Raw genomic sequence first — 24042 nt, 5'->3', positions numbered from 1 at the left:
ATACTTTTAATATGGTCTCAAAACATTATCAACACTATAGTTTATATAAAATTCTTTTTTTTGGCTGCAATTTAAAAAAAAAATTAAACCATTGTCGTCCGTCTGTCTTTCCTTAATCTCGAGAATGGAATTAGATGAAAGACAAGACCAGATATGAAAAGCTTAGAGGTTGGAGGCCCCAATTAACTATAAATGAACTTCCGATGCAAATCGGAAGTCACGTTATTTCAATTCAAAAACTTTCCCCTGAAAGGTGTTAGATAGATGACCGGCACGACTCTGTTGTTAAAGGAAAAGTATGATGTACAGGGGCAAGCCACTACATATTTGAAATGGAGAGCATATATTTTAAATGAAGTTAGCTTATAATTTGTATTCGACTTTGTGCATATTGTTAAATATTTTGGGATTATCTTCGAATTTTTTTCTTAAACTTTTCCCATTCAAGTTTATTGATCATAAAGTATTATTATTTTCTCAGTTCAATGTTAACCTGTTAATTATAATACTAAGCAATTTAGTGCACTTTCTTGCTACCTTTTTTTAGATAAATAATACAATAAATCACATGAAGAAACATGATACTTTTGCTTCTGAAACGATTGAATTTTTAGGTTATTATTCGATACAAAAATGTTTTTTTATAGCTATAATTTACACTTGCTACATTTTAATAACACATAGTTTAAAACAAAATTTTACAGAGTAAACATTTAGTGTTATTGAGTAGGGAAAATATCAGCAGCAGACATTCATTTAAAAGCTTTTAAAGCGTACAGCTGTACGGAATTAAATTCTAATGATCAATTTCCATTAAAATAATGATATAAGTAACTATAGCACTTCCTAGAGTGAGTAATACATCACGCGATAGCGTAAAAAATTTTCCGGCCGTTAGCGAAACTGGATAACTAATCTGACGGAACAAAATGATCTGCAATTCATTAAATATGGCGTCGGGTAGAGGCATAGCTTTATGAATGAATAAAGTGGAAGGTACTGCTTCTGCAGCCGTTTCCATAACAGTGCATCCGGAATAACAAATAGTAAATATAACAGAGATAGAGAAACACAAATCGGTTAATAAGTTAAATAAACCAGTTTTTCCCGAATACATTTCTTCTCCTATAACGATACCATTAACTTGTGCACTGATACTGACTAACACTTGACTAAACACCACGAATATAACAGGCGAGAAAAGGCAATCTATTTCTATAACTAAATCGCATAACATGGAGTGTTGTAAAGCTAAATCTCTATAATTTTTGACGGGACATAAAATATTTTCCATATTTTCCATAGAACAATGTCTTAGCCGGCGATTCAGTTCCGAGAAACCCAATTTTAGATCATCCGATATAAAATAATAGAGTAAAGTTATCTGACAGATGACACCCTGAAGGTGAAAGGTATAACTGATACTTCTTATCAGTCTCATAACCATTAGAGCGTAGCCAGATTCTTCTCTTAAAAAGAACAATAAGAATTCGCTATAATCGTTATCCATAAACACGGCAAAGTTATAAGAAGCGTATAAAACCAATGCCAGTACTGTTAAGAGGATGAGTAAACATCGCTTCCAGCAAGACTTATCCGAATTCGACACTTGACTTACTTTTTCCAGAGCATTTTGTATCCGTTTCCTTCGGAGAAACAGATAGATAATAATGAACAAAACGCAGATGTCTAAAGTTAACACACTGACAACGATCCATCGATTTTCTTTAGTTCCCCATAGAAGAAAGAAGGTGTAAGCTAAGTAACAAGCAAGTGACAGGATTAACATAGAAGAGGTGGTAAAGGAAACAATACATTTTACCTTATTTGTTACTCGATAAAAGAGTACTGAAGTCCCAACTATAATAGTCCAATAAAAGAATAACTTGGATGAAAGAAGAACCATGACTGACTTCCGAGCTCTATAAAGTTGAAGTGCAAATATGCGTGACCTAACCGAACAATATTTGATGATAATGTTTATAAAGCTTATTGCTTTCGTGGTAAAGTATTTTTCTGAAGAACTGGATAAATATAATTAAATAATAGCAATACACTATATAAACTAATTGTATTTTTATTAAATAATTAAGATAGAAAGACAGTTAATTCATTATATTTTTATTACCCATTTTTGTACGAAAAGGAAATTTTTTTTTAAATATAAATATTATAATTATAATCTTAACGCATATTTCTAATGATGCATGTATATGTACCGATTGTTAAAACTTGTAAATTAATACATAGAAACACTCAAAATGATATTTTTAGAGAATGCAATTAACAATGATTCCTTGTTCTTGTAGCTGCCATGTTTGCACGTCGTTGACAGAAAATAATTCAAGTGCCAATTTTAAATTATTTTATTTATTTTCAAATGTATTTCATTCAAATACCGTATCAATTAACATTTTTTTTTTTTTAAATATGAAAAAACTTTTTAAAATAGCATAAATAAAATTTGGGAACTAAAATTAAGTTCTTTAAAGTAACCCAAATGTTATCACAAGGAAAACAGAATCTCCCTCTCTATTTTTCTACATACCCCAATTAATCGAGAGTAAATATAAAATAATTATATAGTCATATTAATACTTTAAATTTGATTAAAATGTATCGACCGAGTTAAATAACTTCGCCCTTGAAACGTGTAAATATTGCATATCGGTTTTTCTCCTTGTAATTAATATACCCATAGCGCTTCAACGATCTATTTAGAGGTCACCATAAACAATTGATTCATTGTATACATCAATCGTAATACGAATTTCATCAACAAAGTCCATGTGGTCGACACGTGAAAAGTTTAATAAAAGTTTATTTATCGTACTTATCTAATCACGGATTCAAAAACTTTACTAAAAATTATTTATTGTTATTATTATTTATAAAACAATTTCTTTTTTTTCCTTACAGAATCACAGATTTATAAACATTGAAACATACACAATAATAATAATAATAATGACACAAAAAAAATACAATCACTCAATAGGCTCTATGTATTTACATTCTACGAAATTTTTCATGAAAAAAACAAGAAATTTCGTTGTAGAATTTATAAAATAAAATGTTTAAAGAGTCATCTTCAAGAAATTATAATTCTTCAAAATAATTAAATTTGGTTGTTGCCATTTTAAAATTTACTACTTTTCTCGTGCTCATCCTAAAACTCGAAACATAAAAATTAATAAAATAAATGATTACCGAGTTGTATTTTATCTTTCTTTATTTCAAAAAAGGAAGTTACCTCGCTTCTTGGTAATGTTATTTTTCTTCTAAATATGAATTCTACCATTGCTATGATTAGCGTTATAACTATACCACCGATTAAGATATAAAACAAGCCAGAAATTTCGTGAAGAGTTAAGGACGAATGATATAAATCCTTAAAAATAATAATAATAATAATAATTAATTAATTAAATTTAAAATAATAAAAAAAAAGTTAAACAATATATATGCGATACTTTACATAGTTCTTAAATTACAAAAATTTCAAACATGCGATCAAGTTTGATAGCTTTTTTTTTTAAATTTAATCCTTTGATGAAATTAAATATAATTTATTTAAAATATCCGTAAACTTACTGATAATTTTCGATATTTTTTCGCATCTTTACACTTTCCTTCGCGCCACCATTTTGTGTAAATCATATTTAAATATCCTTTTTCTTTGAGGGAGAGTAAGGCGTAGTCTAGCTCTTCTCTGTAATTAATAAATAAAGAGTTAAGAAAATGGCTTCTAGTTTCTAGAAAATGATGTGGAAAGCTTCCTAGATAAATATTAATTCCGAAATTAAACGTTCTGTGATAAATAAAACGATTTATGAACTAATTTTAACTCTTTAAATTAATTAAGGAGAGAATAATAATATGGGAAATTAACCTAAGGATCTGGTGGATTAGCCACGAATGATTGGTGAAGTAGTCTTTTGCTTTTAAAATGTTCTTGCGTTAATTTATACTCGATCGTGAATTGGATGAATTTTTAAAATTAATAACACTAAAATGTCTGATGAATGGAAATTTCATAAATTTAGTACGTTATTTTAAACATTAATAAACGATTTCTCGTATAAATGCACTTTTATATGTTAGCTTAATAAATTCGCAAATCGTTCTAAAAGTTTAATATTTGACTTATGAATTAAGTAGTTAACTTTTATTCAAATTCGCATAGGCCCCACGAGGCTATAAAGCTTCGTAGGGACTGAGCGAATTTGAATTAGGGAGCCCCACTTACTACGTTGACTTCGGGGGATTTTTTTGGGGGAAATATTTTCTTATAGATGATTGGTTAGTGGCCCCTGTTGGTGAGGGTCCCCAGGCAATTGCCCGTAGGATAACGCGCCACTGAAGAAGTCTTACTTTAAAGGAGAACCTTTCTTGGTAGCTATTCCGTATCCACTCGAATCTAGGAATCCGGACGTCATGATAGTGTCACAGGGTTCTTGAAAATTAATATACTCGTTCATGGACGATTCTAATAGAAGTCCGACGTTACCTTGTCCTTTTCGCACCTTTTCAACACCTTCGTTGTAACTATTTATTAATAACTCTGGCTCCTCTTTCACTTTTTGCCAATAAGAATTATACGTTTTAATGGCGGAATTCTGGCAATAATAAATGTTTTAATTAATTTTTTAAGTACATGAACGAATAAAAAATAAACCGATTTAATAGTACTTAAAACTACCTTAAAAAATTCCAGAGTAGAACTGTTTTTCAAAACGAGTAATTTTGGTGATCCCGTCCTTATTGCTTCCTATAAAAACGGACACTCAATTCGTAACAAATTATTAACTGTATAATATTAAAAAAAATTAAATAAATTTACTTGTAAAATGTATTCGGTGGAAGGATACGACGAATAACTAAAAGAATAAGCTTGACTCGTTTTATCTTTAATCAAAATAGTGGCTAAATTTGCTATATAGAGAACTACCAATATCAGAGTGAAAAACCACCAAAAAATACTAGCCAAGCGGCTAGAAGGGGATCTGAAAAACAATATTATTTATATACATGGAAATCTTTAAATTTATAATAGTTAAAAACTTACAAATTAACTATTATGATATTTAATAATATAATATAACAGTTATAAAATGACATATAATCGTGGAGTTTTACTAAATTTAGTGGGAAATTTAGTTAGAGGTACAGTATTTTTGATAACACAACACTGTAAAAGTATTGTGTTACAAGATACTGTACTTTTTTGGGGGGGAGCCTGAGATGCCGAGCCTAACAATCTTTAATATTAGGCCCGAGTCAAGTAAAAAGTTATGACACATTAAAAACTAAATATCGCTCTTAACCGAAAAAAAACCATTCTGTATTACTTACTTTGGATAAATTCCAGAACTTCTAAACAAACTTGAACTGCAAACAAACCAGAAATTCGCACATAAACCCAATCTATCTTGCAATCCGCTATCAGCGTTTTTTACTCTGTCGGGTGGTGAAGTAAATTTAGATAAAGAAAACAGGAGCATGCTGAAAACCAGATGGGAAACAACGATACAAATCCAAACTTCAATAGAAAAAGCTTGAAGAAAGAAAAAATGGTCCTATTTCTGCACTTATTTCGGGTTTCTTCATCATCAAACTTATACCGACCGTTTGAAAAGGTTTAGTAAAATCTATAACCGATTCTCGTTCCGCTGTAATTGTTAGTGGAGCAATCGACAAGTCAGCAGTCTAGAAGATCATTTCGTTCTTTGTTACGAATGATTACTAATTTTAATTACAAAAATCAGTACATTAAACTTACTCCTTTCACAAGTTCTCCTATCAATCCGGTCCAGGTTCCAGTTGTGGCATTATATTTTCCAGCTTCAGAATCGGGTAAAAGGTATAAATCGTAATCAAAATTCATTTCTTCTGATAGATAATCCGCTAAATCTTTAACAAATCCTTCTACTTGGTCCTTTTGCATGATTTCTCGTTTCGTTCGTATTTTCGTCAACAAATATGGCGGAGACTATACGTGCAACAAAGTTACTTTTTGAATAGTTTATAAGCCTATATATATATATATATATTTATTTTTTAAAACCCCCAAACTTACCAATCACTTACCAGTAAACTGACTATAACGTATTTTTTCTTGTTAGATATCCTGCTATCCTTATCGGGTAAGGGTCTGTACGGGCTTTTCACCAGCATCAATCCTGACATATCTGACCAATTTCCAGCCTATAAACGATACTAAACTTACATTTTTGAATACAGATATTAAAATTTGATTAAGTTTATAAGTTATATTGTTACTTTAACATAATCGTTTGGAGTTGTCTCGATAATATCGAGTGTAACCTGTTTTCTTTGCCCATTGGGATCGAACTTCAAACTACCCGTGAGGCCAGCGGGTACGTAAGTCTATAAAAATATTATAAAATAGTCAATTACAATTATAAAAAATGCAAAAATATTTGGCATAAAATATACTTGTTTAAGATATTGTGCCACTATCGGTCCGTGTTCCCAAGTTTTAATCGGAGTTTGCAAGCAATCCGTTCCTTTGGTACCATTTCCGACTTTATTATTCGATTTCAATATGTGCTGTTGGCTATCGTAAATTCTTGTAAGAGTCCCTAGCAATAATTCCGCCCCATCATAAGTTAACATGGCTTCTACCTGTCAGTAAACCGAATTTCAATAAGAGGAATTTCTGCAAAATGTTTGAAAATCTTAAATAATCGAGAAACCATTAAAAAAAAAGTAAGAGCAACGTTTGTAAGTATGGATATTTATAATAAAAAGTGTCGAGTTAATTTTACTCACAGGGATGTTTCTATTTCCGGCTCCATGCCAAAGACGTGGGTTCAAAGACCTCCAACTTGTTAGAAACTGCCTTACCAATCCTCTATCGGGATCGAGCAAACGAAAACCAGTGATGTTAACTCTTCCAAATTCTGTCAGTTGACTATTCCAAAATCCTTCTGGTACCTTGAGGAAGATTAATTAAAGTGCAATTTTAAGAAATCTACTTCTTGAGCAATTTATTTTTTTAATCGTAAACGACATAACTAATCATTACTACAGATCAAGACGTTAGATAATTACTTTTATAATTAGAAACATGTTGGAAATTATAACTCACGGGTTCTATTAAAAGAAAGTGGTATACATTTCTTTCCCAAGGTAATGTTCTAACATGTGTAATAATAATCTCCCTAGCTAATCTAGGGTCAACATCCATTACAATATTCTTCAGTTTATCTGGAAAATTTCTATCAAGTTTACGAAGAAACAAATGCGCTTCGTCTGCACTGGTGATCCTTCTAAGTCCCATTATGTCCAATTTCCGATCGCTTCCTCCAAGTTCGAAGATTCGTTGAAGTTTCTCGGCTCCTAGAAATGTTTTAATCTTCGAATTATAATTAAATCTCTCCGTAATACTAAAAGAAAACTCCTTATAATTACCATCGTCCGATTGATATAAATAAATTATAGACGACCATCTGTAATAGGTGATGAGATCGTTGACGGCTCGCAAAGTGTTTGGCTTAATTCCTACAGCAAATAACGGCGTGTGTTCGGGAACGACTTCGGGAAAAGATGGACTGATCAAAGGTATTTGAAAATTATTCGAGTAAGATACAAGAATGGAATACGTCTGAGGGGTGGTGGGTGCCACCAAAGCATAAATTCCCTGTTTCATCAATCTGCAAACTGAAAAATAAAAGAAAGAATTTTACATTTAAATATAATAAAATTTGATAAAGCGGATCTACACTTAAATTTACAGGAAGCGTTATTATTTTTTGGGCCATCTGGCTTTAGTAGTAACAGAATATACAGTTCGGCGTTTACAACGATATGTCCGCATCGAACGTAAATTGAGTGGTTGTAAAAAAGAAAAATAAGCAACAACATTCGGTTTATATACACTATAAATATAATTTAAAGAAGAAATTAGAGACTTCTTAGTCAAAAAGTTTGCTCTCGGATTTCAAAAGTACAGAAGCGATGACACCTGACATTGATAACATACACATTTGTCTATTAACATATTCATATATATAACGGGACTAAAAATCAAAGGTCAAAGCACACCACTTGTTAAGAAACCTTCTTATTTTACTAAGTAAATATGGTAAGAAAACAGGGAGAAGAGGAAAAAACTGTGTGAGGAAGATGAATTTACTAAATTTTTATTCATTTAGAGTCGAATATTATCACGTGAAAGAGAGGAAGTCGAGGCATTAATTCGTCACTTATAAACAAGACAGGAAAAAAGTTCTCGGGAGAAAAACAAAAGTGCCAGAAGTAAGTTAAGGCCGGGTTGTTAAACTATCTAAAGTGGCAGGCAGAGGGAAAAAAAGGACTTGTTTAATATATTGAAACGAACTATGACCTTACGGTTGTTAGATACACGCGGAGATCATACAATGATAGAAAAGGACAAAAATGGCAGATGAAGGATACTGTTGCCGTTTAAAATACATCGTTACGCATCTTAATAACATTTTTCAAGTCTCAAATTTATACTATTATTATATATATTTATTAATTACAATACAGTTAAACTTCTAAACAACGGCCACCGAAGAGAAGACGAAAAACGACCGCCGTTTAGAGGTGGCCATTATCGGAGGTTCGACTATAATTCGAAATCTTACACGACTTTACGTATTCAAGCTTAAACAATACTGTTTACAAACAAAATAAGATGAAAGCAATCTGACAAAGGAGAAAGGCTGGAGGGGAAGTTTTATTTCTTATGGATTCATCGAAAATTTCTTTGACATTTCATTAACATCGCTCGATGTACGTTGATAATGCACTTTTCCCCCTCAGTGTTCTGGTGTGAAGTCTCTAACTTATTAAATTAAGTTGTTAGAAAATCAATTTTCCAGACACGAATTATTTTATAAATAAAACTTTAAACTAAAATTATTTATTTTAATCTTTAGCTTAGTTTTATGCATAAATTTATATTATAAATATACAATTTCACACCTACTTAAACACATAAAAAAAGAATTAAAAAAAAAATACTCAAAAGTTGCCTTATGTAAACAAAGAAATTTTTATTGAAAAGTTCTGTTTATTTTTCTAGATAAAATATTTTAAGCAAAAAAGAGAGAAAAAAAGAAAAATTCAAGCATAAACAACGTATTAAAATACGAAAATTTAAATATTTTCCATTTATTATCGCATCATTTCCTTTATCGATTATCGAAATTCTAAACGATTTTACAAAATTAATAATTCTTGATATTATATTCTCGTTTGTAAAGGCTAGACTTTAAATTGATCTAAATATTCAAATTTAATTTTAATGATTTATATCGGCTTAAAGAATTTTTACGATCGTTTCGATCGATGCTTAAAATAGGATAATGGAATCAGCGTACGATCGGCAATACTCTACCAACATGATATTTCTAAATGATCAGGCTAACAATTCATATTAAATTATCATTATAATATAGAATTATCGGATTAACTGATATAGTTTCAGGTAGAATTGAATTAAATTATATGTCTACGTATGCGGTACAAAGTTTCACGTATAAATTAATAAATATTTTATAAGTACGGAAGCGTTAGTAAACAAGGAAGAGTTATAAACATAGCTAATTTATCCAATTTATTCAGATTAACCGTTAAAGTTCTGTGTATAGATAGTGTACGTGATTTAATCATTTCGTATTTATTAACACAAAATAGTGAATAAAACAGCCCATTCTGTTGCCACAAGTAATCTTATGCACCATACAAATTTATTTCAATTGACAGTTTGTCTTATCTGAAAGTTATTCCATAAATAGTAATCGATGGTATTTGGTACCATTAAGAATCTTGCGATAGCAATCGACAATATTTCATGTCAAGAAGAGTTTTTTTAACACGATAACTGCATTTTGCCATAAAAAAAGGGTAAAAAATGCAAAAAACTCAGATAATTTCACATTCATCTTAAATATTCTTCGTCATATCAGAGTATCTCCGTACCAACTGAACTTCCATTTTATACAAGTCATTCTATTTAATCTTTAACAATTAAGTTACTGTAGAAATTTTTAATAATATCTAATTTAAATTATTAGTTACGACACGAGAAAAAAAGCCGATTATACATTACACAATTGACAAAGGTTTCGTATGTGAATATATCAATTAAACGTAGACAAAGCACAAACGTTGAATTCTTAGAATACAAAAGCTACATTGGATTCTCTACAATTATAACAAATATAAGAAGTTATTAATGATCACTTTATAATAAACATTTTAAATTTCATACTTGTAAATTTTTTCTCCGTTATTTTTCATACTCAAACATTAATAAATGCGACAAAGATAATCTTAAATCGAACACTATCTTCCCGTTATAAACAAGTAAAATGATGAAGACGACACCGAGTGTAGCGAAGATCCGGATAACAGTCGTTATATTTAACAACACGAGACATTACTAGAAAAATTCTAATAGATTTTCCTAATATTTTACTAGTTGTATAACATATTTTTTTAAGATTATTATTATTATTATAACGTTAAATATAAGAATTTTAATTAATTTAACCCCTCGCATTCTTTCCAATATTTCACAACATTGAAATAAAATTCTGTTTATAATAATCTATTAAGTGAGGTATCTTATCTGTTATATTTTCAACGCGTCGAGAGTAAATATCCACTCGAATTTTCGAGTATCTGCAAGCTGAATGAGAACAAACAGAAGGTTTTCGGTTGCTTAATTTCATAGAATTCAAGAAATGAAACATTAGAGATTTATTATTATTATTATTATAACTGTGAATAGTCGAGTTGCAGTTCATTATATGAAGCTTTTATTACTTCCAGAAGAAGAAGAAGAAAAAAAAAAGAAGTTTATCGTAGTGGAACAGAGCCATTAAGTCACAGTTTATCCCTCTCCAAATCCATTCTTAGAATCCTCCTGACACTACTGTTCTTGTAACTCGATATGATAGTTTATGTGTGGATTGCACCCAAGCAGCCTTCATAAGAATAACAGAGTTAATCTTTACTCCACTTCCGATTATTTCGAAATAACTCTCACTTATATACACTTTTTAAAGCGGGAGAAGAAGTGCATTTTTTTATATCTCATCATTTTAATACTTTCACAATAAAATTCTCAATAAAAACTACTGCAAAAATGTAATTGTATCTAACGCTACATAAGTTAAAAATTAAATCTAAAAATCGAATACGTTTTGAAACGGTAGAAAATTTTATTATTATAAGTATTTAAATCCAACATAAAAAAAAAAAAAATTATTATTTAAGCTAAAAACGATTATTTTAGTATCCAAACATAATTCTTACAGATACTTAACGAAAGATAATCGAGACAACACGCGAAATTACGATTATAAATATAAAAATTCCACTTAAAAAATTAGTTCAGAATTGAAATTAAGTATCATTTATCAGGTAAGAGCGTATTGAAAGTGGCCCACGAACTCTTTGCAACAACAAAGCCTTGTTAAAGACAGAATGGCAAAGAGCAATGTTCGAAGCACGAGTTGAACTCGCTACTCAATTGACAAAGATTTTCTATAATAAATTTATTGTTACTTTTTTTTGGAACGTTGCTGACCTGCTCGACTTATCTGATAAGTATCCACCCATTCCAGGCGTTCTTCTACTACTTCTGCAACAAACGTACTACTGGTATTTTGGTGCGACCAAAATGAATACTTCAAAGCGCTGATTGCAGCATCGTCTGAACGACTAAACACGGCACCTATAAAATAAAAATACATAAATTTGTTAAAGAAGACAGGCTGATTCTCGAGAGGAATAAATAAAGTGCTATCATTTTGCAACGTAACAAATTGCATTTTAATATAAGTTGACATCCCCGAAATTCCTTTTCTATTAATAAATATTCTATTTTTACTTTTTATCCCCAGTTTTTCTTAAATATCAACGATTCTTTCACGATAAAATCGTCACTAAATACCGTTTTAACACAATCTGGACCGTCATTCTTAACTTTAAAAAAAAATAGAAAAAGTGAATAAAGTAGGAATTTTTAAGCTTTTATATAACCTTAATTATAATTATAATAAATCATTTAAGCGGTGCATAAAATCCAATTTTCGAGAAAAACTTTTAAACTGAAAGGAAAGAAAAATTCATTTTTTTAAAGGGAAAAATGCCATTTTTGATAAATAACATTTGTTACGGATCTTTTTCTTGAATTTTTGATCAAATTAAAGTAGAAAAGATCGTAAACAAATATATTAAAATAATTAATTTAATCAATTTTATACGGTTTTTATTATCTAACACCAAGAGACGAAGAAAATATAAAATTTGCAATATAAAGTATAAATTATTACGTGTATAAAATAAACGTTTACACAGGATAAACTTTCAAACGTTACTTCGCCAATGTGTGCCAATCAATTAAAAACAAGGAAAAAAAAACAAGGAACGAAGATTTATAACCTCTGCAACACCATCGCTCCTCCTTAAATATCATTAAAGGATGTTTTATTATCAATTTTATATTCATTTATTAATAAAACTATTTAATAAATAATTAAATAAATATATATATATATTTTTAAATATAAAACGGAGGAGGGGGTTAAAAACTTACCGATAGGAATGTGAATTCTTTCTTTACTTAGCACATAATCGATTGTTAACAGTAGCGAGACATTCAACCACACCAACCACATTTCCTCTCTCCTTAAGTCTCTCCACTTGTTCCTCTCTTACGATGACGACAAAATGAGCATGGACCTCGTGACGTGACGTAATAACTCCAAAGTCTTTCACATTTAATACCAATAAATGCTACGTCAGTGACATGCGTGGTATACAATGTACAACCTCCCGAAATCTTGTTTTTCGTGCCACTCCGCTGTTTATATCTTAATCAAATTAGTTAATTAAGCAATTAACGAGTTTGTATATAAATGACTTAGTTTATCCGTTTTGTGGTTTGTATTTCTCCCTTTTTGAAATACTCAAGCAACTTTTTAAAGTTTATTTAATCTTTAGACGTCATTTTTAGGGGGGGGGAATGGTCATGTATATGTAAAATTTAATTATATATTTTATGTTTCAATAAAAATATTTTTACTTGATCTTTCTGAATTGTAAAGTCTTTAAAAAATAAATAAACAAAAAAACTATATTTTTTTCAAAGTTTTATTTAATTAAATTGAAATAAAAATTAATTTTTAAAGGTTATTTCATGGGGAAAAGAAAAATAAAGGCAATCTTGGGGCGTATGCTTTTAAACAAATGGTGTTCCTGTAAATGAAAATATGTATCTAAAAAAAGATTCTGAAATTTTATTGATTTTTGAACTTTTTTTTTACATTTGGAAGCAATTTTTCAAGGTTGCTATAACCCAATTTCTTTCTTTTTTTTCATTGTAAATGACTTTAATACAAAGGTTATATACTAACTTCATTTCCTTCTGGTAAATTAATTACTTTATCATTTTATAATCAAAAGAATAAAATTTCTATTTAAGCAGAATTTTTTTTTTATCATTTAAATTTTATATTTTATCAATTCTAAATAAGTTCAAATTCACATTTTTTACTATACAGTTGATAAATACATATATAATAATCTCACATAAATTAAATGTATACATTTTTCTAATTAAGATTTTATTTTTAAACTCATTATTATTCTTTCTGCAAATTTATTTCCATAAAATCATTATATTAAGATCTAAAAATATGTAACAAAATTTGATTTTTACGTGAACCAACACCTATAAAAAGGATCAATAATGTAGAACAGTAGCCATACTAATTTCAATTTTTCTTTTCTCTACCTCTATCTGGCTTGGAGCATTGAACTTATATTGATATTTCTAAATGGATCAAATAAATGGAAATTATATTCCATGGATAATGGAGTAAATATTAAAAATAAAATTTATTAATACTTTTACATATTAAAATCTTACTTATTCGTGGCAAATATTTGAAATTGTGTATCATTAAAAATAATTTAGAACAATTTAATTCTTGAAATTAAGTGTGTTTTTTGGCAATATTAATCAGAATATACACTAGAACCAATATTGAAGGGCCCAAATTAGAATGTGCAAACCTATATTCCTCCCCATACAACTGTGGATGAAGAGTAATCTAGATATTGTATAATGTATATACACATGTATATAGGCGTGTTTGTCATATTCAAATCTTTTACCTGTACTTATTTTTTTCTATATTTTATTTACAAAGAAAAGGAACCCCTGGGTCCTTTTCTGGTTACACTACTACAGATAGAATTCAAATAATTATATCGCAAAATATATTTTTTAAATCTATAACTTCTGTATCGTATCAGCGTGGGAGTTTGAAATGAAATAAAATTCAGATAAAAATATAGTTTAAAATACTATAATTTTTATTTCTACAAATTAAAACTGTAGTCAAAAATAAATTATTTACAGAATATTTTACAAAGAATTGAAAATGGTGTGTTTAAATATGCTTTACCATAAAATATAAATTTATTCAATTTAATCTTAGAATTTTTTTTCACTTATTTCTAAGTCATAGAAAATACTTGTTATACAAAGTTAAAAATGTATACAGTCATAAATCTATCTTTCCAAAAGTGTAATCGTTGTTAATAACATGACTTTCTTCTTAAATACTGATGAGTGACCATTTTAGATTTTTAGAAAAATGATAAACAAATCATTCAGGTAAACATGTAACAAAATGATTTAATAAAATATTATTAAATCATTTTATAAATGATGATGTATATAATATTTACTCATCATCTTCGTCGTCAAGTAGAAAATATTGAAAAATTTATTTATTTATTCGGAAATACTATCTAATTTGAAGAACTCTCGACGGGAGCATCCGTAGATGTGCCTTGTGGACAAATTGAAGCTACTTCTAATTGAACATCTACCACACTGTTCTTGCAGGTACAGTATAGAGTAATCACGTTGTCCTTGTAGACCGTTATTTCGTCGTTCGGCACAACTGCCGCTTGGCCCCACGAACAATTAGGATCCAAAGTGCTTACAATATTACCTCGCCCGTAGTCTAACTCGAACCAATAAACTATGGCAGACAGGTGACCCGACGAAATTAATTTTACGTCGACTGCCGTCTGGATGTTTAAAAACGACGGCAATTCTTCTTTCGGTAATGGTTCGTTGAAATCAATTTCCCACATCATCTCGGGTTCACTTAATTTTTCATATTGTAAGGTCGATAAATGTATATCCTGATGGGTTTTAGCCTGTAAAAGAATAAAATTAAACTTTTAAATTTAATAATTTTAAAAATATAAATGCTTCTGTACTTTGGATTTTACTATAAAAGCTCAAAATTCAGCAAATTTTGACATGGAAATCTAGCATATTAATCAGAAACTAGTAAAAGTAAGAACTTTGTACCAAACTGATAGAATTCATCCTCTTGAATATCTATAACATCTAACAAACATTTAGGTACAGTTTTTCTCTATTAATGCCAGGTATTTTCATTCTCACAGTTTGGTCAATTTCGGTCTATTTTTAAAATTCTTTCCACCATGTGAATAGCCAGATGGGGGGAGAAATTGGACTTGAACCCCTTGGCTTCTTCTGATCAGAAGTTGATGGATCACTACTAATTTCTTTTGAATCACTCAATTTGAGTCATGCCAATGTTCTCACCTTCCCAGTGGCGTAGTGAACGTAACTGGCACCCGACACTTTATTGGCACCCCCTCCCCCCTCCAGAAACACATATAGTTTGGCTTGGAGACCATTTGGGTGCCCCTCTGCGAGTGGTGCCCGGTGCATGATACACCACCTCGCACCCCCGCTCGCTACGCCACTGCACCTTCCTCAATTAAATTAACATTTGTTGACTAGTTTTATTCTCTTAAACATCACGATTTTCCACAAAATATCTTCTAGACTTCTTCAATAACTAATTTTTATCAATTTCTAAAGAACTACAGAAATAACCAGCTGCATTTTTATTTGACAACCTAATGTTGTTTTGTTAACATGAACATTTTATTGCTTCCTGATATACTGAGTTTTTCATTGCTTATACAATTTTAGATTTTTAGCTCATTCCTTTCTCTGATTTCTATATGATAATAACTATAAATTATAAGAAAGTACTTAATTTCAATTTCCATCCAAGCTTTCATATTTTCTACATTTTGATTAGAACATACTAAAACCCCCTTGGAGCAATTTTGATATTATTCCAGAGTGCAGAACTGTTTAATTACTCAAAATTCTCATCTATTGTTGGAAAAGAACACAAAAAGAAACAGTCAATGTATCTAAGAAATGCTATTATTACTGCATTTTAGTCTCTAGTGACCAGAGAAAACAATCTTGGTAAACCAACAAAATTTTTCATTTCCATTACTCTTTGCATCAATGAGAGCAATTTGGCAACTATCCAACTGTTCTCATTGGTACGAAGATAACCAATTCGTTTCATTGTATAGCATACACTTCACAAAAATACGTTTTTCTTCACACTTTTTCCGTTACTTTTGACAATGTTGACAATGCTATTTTTGTACAGTACAGTACTTCTGATTCAGTTCTTTAGGTATTCTAGTTCTGACCAACTGCAAGAAGTGTTTCGCGAATTATATTAAACGACCTGCTTTCTGGTCCTTTCAGAAATGGATAACATCAATACAAGAAAGAAAAATCGTCTTTCGGAGACAGGATGCAATTCTCGTAAAACATAACGATTTCGTCTTTACGGTTGACGTCGGGGAGGTTACAAGAATTTATTGCACGTATTCAAATTATCTGCACATGAAATATCATACGACATTTTTGCCAATGGTATCGATTTACTTCTTAAAAAACGCAAAATATGAAAATATTAAACTTCGTAAAATCATTAAATATATACTTTTTCTGTGTGCCAACTGCTCGATAATGAATTTCAATTAAATATATCAAATGTTATCACAGCAACAGATTAATAACAATTAAAATATATATCTTTTCTTGCAATTATTTAATTTGTTTGATCTGCATAAATAGTTCTTGCCAAGGAGTAACTGTATGTTTTATCGATCGCATATACCCCATTATTTAAATCGTTACGTAACGTTAAATAGAAAAACAACTGGATATATTTTTTATTGAATAAAGTATTTTCATTTGATACAACATTATTATTTTCGTAATAATTGCTACTTTAGTGATTGAGGAATTTCGTCATCGTAAAGTACTTGTTACTTAATCACGTAATCATTTAGACAAAATCGCAATACAAATTTATTATTTTCCATATCAAATCAATTATCTAAATCTCGAAACATATCTTATATTAACAAAGACATTAAACTAGGAAACGTTTCCGTAAACGATACTGATATTGAAGCTACTTCTAATTGAACATCTACCACACTGTTCTTGCAGGTACGGTATAAAGTAATCACGTTGTCCTCGTAGACTGTTATTTCGTCATTCGGCAATACTGCCGCTTGGCCCCACGAACAATTAGGATCCAAAGTGCTTACAATATTATCTCGCCCATAATCTAACTCGAACCAATAAACTATGGCAGATAGGCGACCCGACGAAATTAATTGCTTCCTGATATACCGAGTCAATTAATATACAATCGTCCATTTTGTTTACTTCCTTTCTGCAACGAAATTGAGACGAAACATTTACCGATCAGTAATCATTGATGAAGAAACATTTTTTTTTTTTTTTTAAAGAAAAAACTACTCCAGAATTGCGTTAGAAAGACGAATCCTTTCTCAAAGTTAGTTTGCCACATTTTACAGAACAAAAAAAAAAAAAAAAAAAAAGTGGACATATCAGTCAATATGGCACAAAGGCGGGGCTCAGGAAAATAGTATTTACAATTTTTTTCCAACTTTTTTACGCTCTGTGACAACTAAGAGGTTGTTTTAGCAAGCCCATTATGAATTCGGCTAGGCTACAACAGAACGCCAGGTGTTGAGGATCGGGGTCTACATATCCATGGGGATCATCCTCGAAAAATTCTTGGGGTTTTTCGAACCGTTTGGATTCTATCTCGGGTCTCCTAGAATGGTAACTGCCACCTTAACCGCTCGGAAATATGGCCAAACGTATTTGGTTTTAAGTTATTAGCGAGGTTGAGGCCGAAGTTTTAAACGCGAAAACGTGTACGTCGGACGTTGAGCGCCGCTTTCCTGTAAGCCTAGAAGTTTGATAATGGCGTTTGGAATGTCGAGCATGAATTCACTGACTTTACAAACACTATTGTCAAACTTCTAGGCTTACAGAAAGTGGCGCTCAACGTCCGACGTACACGTTTTCGCGTTTAAAACTTCGCCCTCAACCTCGCTATTATTATTGGTGATAAATTATAGCGATAGTATAAAATTAAAACTACAAAATAAAAAGAAAATGCTAACTCCAAACAATTATTATTTTAAAAATGTTCAACTTTGATTATAGTTCTAGTTTAATTTCCAAATATATTTACGTAACCAGGGATCCATTTATGGACAGTCCTAAAGGGTCTGTCCATAAATGACGTCCACATTGAATGGTAAGGAATGGGTTAAATATCTTAGCGTAAATAGCGACTCAGACTAAATTAGGGAAATGACTTTTGCTCATTTATTCTGGAAAAGCCCAGTTGTCAGCATCTACGAACTTGACCATTATGCCCTCTTGTAGTCGGATTTCTCCTTATCCAAAGTACAGCACGACCAGTGACCACCAGCAGGGTTTGTGTTGTACAGTACATCAGGTAAGAATGGGCCCTCTCAATGAATCACGTTGACTACTGGTAAATCATGCAATTTGCAGAATTGTTATGGAAGGTCGGTTACTGGTAGCTTTAAACATGCTATTGTGAATAATACAACGAATAATACCATAACCTGCATTGGGGATTATCTTATCCAGTAGTCAGTTGCATTGAAGTAAAGACTGAGTTCAGGCAATCAGTTTACTAAAAATCAACCAGAAGCTTACAATGACCTGAAAGTTAATTTATACATAAACCTATTAAAAATGAATGTATTTTGTTAAATAAACATATTTGACACATTGCATTACCTAACCCAAAAACATTTTTACACAGGTCAAGTAAGATAGGTTGGGGATAAATTGGGAAAAATGTCATCAGTATATAGAAGGTCTTAAAGCACCCAATTTATCAGTATGAAAAAAAGAACTCTTGAAGACACACTAATTGCAATTAGAGAGAATCATCTATCTATAAGGGAATCAAGATGGCTGTTTGGGTGCCCAGAGGAACTCTACATGACAGACTTCTCGGATGCATCTGTGAAGGCCCCCGAAAAATGGGCCCTCAGATAATTCTGAATGCTGAAGAAAAAAAAAATTAGTGGCTTGGATAATTTCATTAGCAAAAGCTGGATTCCCACTCAAGAGATCAGATCTCTTAAACACACTACAAAAAATTGTCAAGTCTTTGAATAAGGTCACTCCATTTAAGAATGGTCATCCTGTGCAGAAGTGGTACTCTGCATTTTTAAAATGCCACTTTGAACTGTCAGGGTTCTGCACAAGAAAGCTAATCTATCTCTTGCATTTATTTGGCTGCCTTGTTCGTGACAGACCACTCTTAGTCCTTATTTGGCAGTGAATTTTACGTGTATTCGGCTGTAAATTATCACTTTTATAATGGGTATGATTTTTACTTGGCTGCAAAGATTAAGTAAATAAGTTTTAGAACATTATGTTATGTTGAGATTTGTTTAGTCGCACTTCACTTATAATATCTAAACTCAAAAAAGAATGTTAAATAAAAACGAGCAATGTCACAATGCTAGACTGTAATTTTTCATCACAATGTTTTCAATTTTAGTTGTGTTTTCCCCCTGTACATCAAATTTTTCCTGTTAACAATTGAGTAATGCCGGTCATTTATATAACTCTGTTCAGAGGAAAATATTTGAATTGAAATAACGTAACTTTTTGTGCAAACTGGAAATTCATATATAGTTAATGGGGACCTCTTGTCCCTTAAGCTTTTCATATCTGGTCTCAACTGTCGTCTATCTAACTCCATTCTCAAGATTGAAAGGACAGACAGGGATGGAGGGAGACAGACACCAGTGGGAATTTATAGGTTTACAATTTTTGAAAATTGCAGCTCAATAAGAAACACAGCTGACTATTGGTATTGGAAGGGCTGTGTACTGAATCTTGGTGGCTGACCAATGAGAATTGGTAAGCATCTGGTTATATTCAAGATTTACTCAAAATTAATAACCAACCACTAAAATGTTATGTGTACATTGAAAACAATTTTATATTAAATGTTTTTGTATACAATTCCATTATCCTGCTGCTATATGATTCACAAATCAACAAATTCATTGAATGCTTGGTTAACTAATTGACTACTACTGACTTTACCCTACTATACTTCAAAGTTGTACTGGACAATGAGGATACTCTTAAGCATTTCTACAGAGAGTGGATTTCTCTCGTTTTTCCACTGTTCCACATTATTATGAGAGGGTTTGGTAAAGCAAAACTGAACCAAATTTAAATTTTTAAATACATTTAAATATGAAAACATTTATATAAATACGCCTAGGGGACTTCCTCCAATTGTTCAAAAATTTTGTGACGATTCATAGATTCCTGGTGTCATCGTTTCTATTTTTTTCTTTTTCTTTTTTCATGAATGGAAAAACATGTCAATTTTAAGCTAAATAGCTTACCTATTATATACATAGACAGCAAAATACATCAAAAATGATGACAAAAATTAGTTATAAAGTTTTTTTTAGTGATTCTTAGTTTAATATTAAAACAATAGATGTAATAGTTGTTACTTTTGACTGATGTTATTCTATCACTAACACAATATACTTGTCACATTGAGCATTAGTTTATTATAAAGATTGCATAGAATAATAATATGGAAGACATAGACATCAGAGTTATTATCTGTGCTCTGTTGTCTATTTTAATGCCTATTGTGACACCATCTAATAAGTAACTTTAGCTTTCTAATTCTGAAATTATGATATAATTATGTATTATTTCAATGTAATTTTTTAATATAAAAACAATCAAAAAATTATGGTGTCTGGCAATCTAATTGGCAGTTAAAAAATTATTTTAAATAGACAAAAGTTGTCAGAACTTTATTCTCATTTATTAAAAATTCCAGACAGGCATGAATATTGTAAAGGTTGTCTCTTAACAGAGTAAGGTCAAAAGTCACATGGCCTTGTAAATTACCCCCACCTGCATTGTTTATTTGTAAACAGGAAAGAAAACAAAGGGAGTGTCGCTCTGTTTATTGGCCCCATGGGTGGTTGGGCAGAAGACCATTTGCCATATGTTTAACTATTAGAGAAAAAAAACATAAGAAAATTTAAACAAAAGCAGACGCAACTGTGAGCTTGACTCAGCAGAGCACCGCCGACATCTTGGAAAACTTCAGATGAAAGAAAGGATTGTGATTGGTCAGAAGTTTCCGCCAAATTACAGTGAACAATGAATTTCATTATACTAGTGACAAATGTACTGAAAATAAAAATCTAAGAGGAGGATACAGTTACCAATCTTTTATCCAAAACCCTTGGGAACGGATGTGCTTGGATTTCACAGTATTTCCATTGAAGAGCAGCATACACATACCTTACTTATATTCACAGGATATTCTTCAGTTAGACATAACATTAGGTATTCAAAAGTAGGGATATGTTCTCAAAAATGCAAAAAATTAAATGAGAATATCTTTCCGATACTATATATAAAGGAATTTCTCCAATTTGACTTTAAAAATGTCTCTGTTTCAGAACAATTTGTTCAAACTTCCATCAAGCTTCAACAAAAACTGTACTTTCTATCATTAATAATAAGTGTTTTCCAAATGTCTTAACAGATATTTGGAAATTTTTTGATATTTTGATAGTGAAATGAAGTTTAAAATCATTAAAAAAAATAATGTAACAAAACATATCTGACTGTAGCAATACTAATTTACAGAGGACATTTCAAACCTGTGTCAGATTGTATATGTTGTCACCTTGGATTGCATTTGTTACCAAAAAACTTCCAAATTTTTTGAAATTTTTTGGATTTTACAATTGCTAATAAAGCACTGTCGATGCTAATATCATGTCATATCACCACATTCATAATAGAGGTTAGCTATCAATGTTTCTGACTTTTATTATCTCTGCAAAGAAATCTTAACATTTATAATGCACTAGTAAAATCTAGACTTTTGCAAATTTGGGCTTTTACAGTAATGTACAGTACAGTACATACAGTTTATGAATTATTATAAATTAAATTCTATTTAAAATCAAAATTTAAAAATAAAAATTACTGTTTAATAATAATGTATCTATTAAGCTATGAATTATATTACTTGAAATATATTGATGAATTCAGCTATTTTGAAATTCAAGGTACGACTGTCATCTATAAGTTTCGCTTGTAACAGCAACGCTGGGCTCTGTATTAACATCATATATGATTTCAATTTACAAGGAACTATTCTACATGTCTCTTTTAAACAAGATGCTCTGAAAATTTAAAAAATACAAATAATAATTTAAAATTTATTTAATAACTATTATGATTTTATATTAAACTAATAATGTGAAGGTAGGGATATGTTTTAATTATGCAACATTAATTTAAAATTTACACCTTTTTTTTAATTATTATTAAATTTAATTAATATAGCATAAAATACCAATTTAATAAACTTTATAATAAAACTTTAATAACCAAGTTTAAAAAAATTAAGTTCAATACACTTTAATTACTAATCTGTACTAATGATCATACTTTTATTACATAATAAATAGGCAAAGTTATTTTAAAATAACTCAGTAATTTGTTTCTTACAACAAATTCTATAAATAGTACATTTGCTTTTAGACACAAATACTTATTAGAAACAATTAATAAACAATTTTTAAAACAAGATTAATGAAATGAATTAATTGTTAACAGTAACAATACAATAAATAAATTATAAAAGTGTAAATATGTTGTGTTATTAAGTTGAGAAAAAAATTGAACTAAATTTATAAGAATATTTTTACAACTATTATTCGCAATATGAAAGAATTAAAAACAAATGAATGCTAGAAGATTCTGTAATAGACAAATAAAAGTAAAAATAATAATTTAGAACTATATCTCTTTCATCATCCATTGCAGGGTAACAATATTTCAAAACATAAAATCTTGGGAAAAACTTTACTTTTCATTTTATGCAGTTGTATTTTATTTATATGAAAATATCACTACATAAAACAGAAAGTGACTTCTCTATCAGGACTTGTAGGAATGACTCTAGATAATATGGTTGGTTAAAAATGAAAAACATTCATTAATTTTACATTCTTCAGTCTGAAATCTTTTAACTATTGCTATGGATTGTTAGTGTTGTGCTGTAAGATAGTATGTCATCTTAGTTTCTGCAATATCTTATTTATCATGTAGTTTGCAAATTAGTCTAATAAAATAACAATAAAACAACTAATGTATGCATGTTGCTGAATGAAAAGATAGGTTATGGTGAAGTATTTTCACATAAATTTAAAAAGCAAGAAAACTATTTTAAGGTTTGATGGTGGGGGAAAATCAAAAAACATGAATTTTTCTATACTTATCTATACACAGCTTTGTAAACATAAAAAAAACGATGCAACTTTTGTTTAAACTTTCTTTTGATATCTCTCACTGATTGGCAGTTATTCCACAAAAACAAGAAAAATTGACATTTTTTTTTCAAAAGATGATTTTGCCCCCTCAAATTATAATATGGCATGAACGAAAAATAGTTTTGCCTAACCTCCCTTATAAGTAAGATTACTATCACAATAACAAGCAATCAGTAGGGCAAAATTAATCTTTTCACCCCTACTCTTTCATACCTTAGTGGTATGAAAGAGTACGTGTCAGGAGTTGCAATTTGGCACAGAGTACTTGGTGCCCAAATCATGCGCACATAAAATAAACCAGACTTGTAGGTAGTCAGAGAGCCGAGAACCAGGTCAAAATAAAGTACAAAATACTGAGACTGTTTCTACAAACAGGCATCGTGTAAG

At 30.2% G+C, this 24042-nt stretch overlaps 3 protein-coding genes across 6 annotated transcripts in view; all 3 read right to left on the bottom strand.

Moving 5' to 3' along the window:
• Window positions 1-2857: 2857 nt before the first annotated feature.
• On the bottom strand, window positions 2858-5504 carry LOC136975156 (glutamate receptor 4-like). 2 transcript variants are annotated; one of them, XM_067270185.1, is made up of 7 exons: window positions 5356-5504; window positions 4844-5006; window positions 4703-4771; window positions 4375-4619; window positions 3595-3712; window positions 3254-3391; window positions 2858-3175 (listed from the first exon to the last, which is right to left on the bottom strand). In XM_067270185.1, the coding sequence occupies exons 1-7, from the start codon at window positions 5502-5504 to the stop codon at window positions 3170-3172; spliced, it is 888 nt and encodes a 295-aa protein (XP_067126286.1). In that variant the 3' UTR covers window positions 2858-3169. The 2 variants fall into 2 exon arrangements, with proteins under 2 accessions (XP_067126286.1, XP_067126285.1); XM_067270184.1 differs by having other exon boundaries at window positions 2858-3169.
• Window positions 5505-5544: 40 nt separating this feature from the next.
• Window positions 5545-12740, bottom strand: LOC136975154 (glutamate receptor 1-like). Its single transcript, XM_067270183.1, has 10 exons — window positions 12602-12740; window positions 11591-11737; window positions 7438-7686; window positions 7115-7365; window positions 6796-6960; window positions 6460-6648; window positions 6283-6390; window positions 6091-6207; window positions 5783-5992; window positions 5545-5709 (listed from the first exon to the last, which is right to left on the bottom strand). The coding sequence occupies exons 1-10, from the start codon at window positions 12681-12683 to the stop codon at window positions 5545-5547; spliced, it is 1683 nt and encodes a 560-aa protein (XP_067126284.1). The 5' UTR covers window positions 12684-12740.
• Window positions 12741-14415: 1675 nt separating this feature from the next.
• Window positions 14416-24042, bottom strand: part of LOC136975161 (protein arginine N-methyltransferase 9-like) — a 40988-nt gene continuing 31361 nt past the window's right edge. For all 3 annotated transcript variants that reach the window (XM_067270199.1, XM_067270201.1, XM_067270200.1), the window contains 2 exons: window positions 22347-22503; window positions 14416-15243 (listed from right to left, as the gene is read on the bottom strand). In XM_067270199.1, the coding sequence (XP_067126300.1) occupies window positions 14827-15243; window positions 22347-22503 (574 nt within the window). In that variant the 3' untranslated portion in view covers window positions 14416-14826. The remainder of the gene's footprint in view (window positions 15244-22346; window positions 22504-24042) is intronic.

Source organism: Centruroides vittatus, unplaced genomic scaffold (assembly GCF_030686945.1).
Source record: "Centruroides vittatus isolate TY-2023 unplaced genomic scaffold, ASM3068694v2 contig_364, whole genome shotgun sequence".
Lineage (NCBI taxonomy): Eukaryota > Metazoa > Arthropoda > Arachnida > Scorpiones > Buthidae > Centruroides > Centruroides vittatus.
The sequence above is the reverse complement of the archived record's forward strand: the minus strand, read 5'-3'. Positions and strand labels throughout refer to the sequence as shown.

Coding starts and splice junctions, on each gene's coding strand:
- LOC136975156 (XM_067270184.1), bottom strand. CDS start 5,504: ATGCTCCTGTTTTCTTTATCTAAATTTACTTCACCACCCGACAGAGTA. Junction 5,007..5,355: donor AGTTCTGGAATTTATCCAAA/GTAAGTAATACA, acceptor ATTGTTTTTCAG/ATCCCCTTCTAGCCGCTTGG. Junction 3,713..4,374: donor AAGAAAGGTTCTCCTTTAAA/GTAAGACTTCTT, acceptor TATTAATTACAG/AGAAGAGCTAGACTACGCCT.
- LOC136975154 (XM_067270183.1), bottom strand. CDS start 12,683: ATGTGGTTGGTGTGGTTGAATGTCTCGCTACTGTTAACAATCGATTAT. Junction 11,738..12,601: donor AAGAATTCACATTCCTATCG/GTAAGTTTTTAA, acceptor TTTATTTTATAG/GTGCCGTGTTTAGTCGTTCA. Junction 6,391..6,459: donor TGGCACAATATCTTAAACAA/GTATATTTTATG, acceptor ATATTTTTATAG/ACTTACGTACCCGCTGGCCT.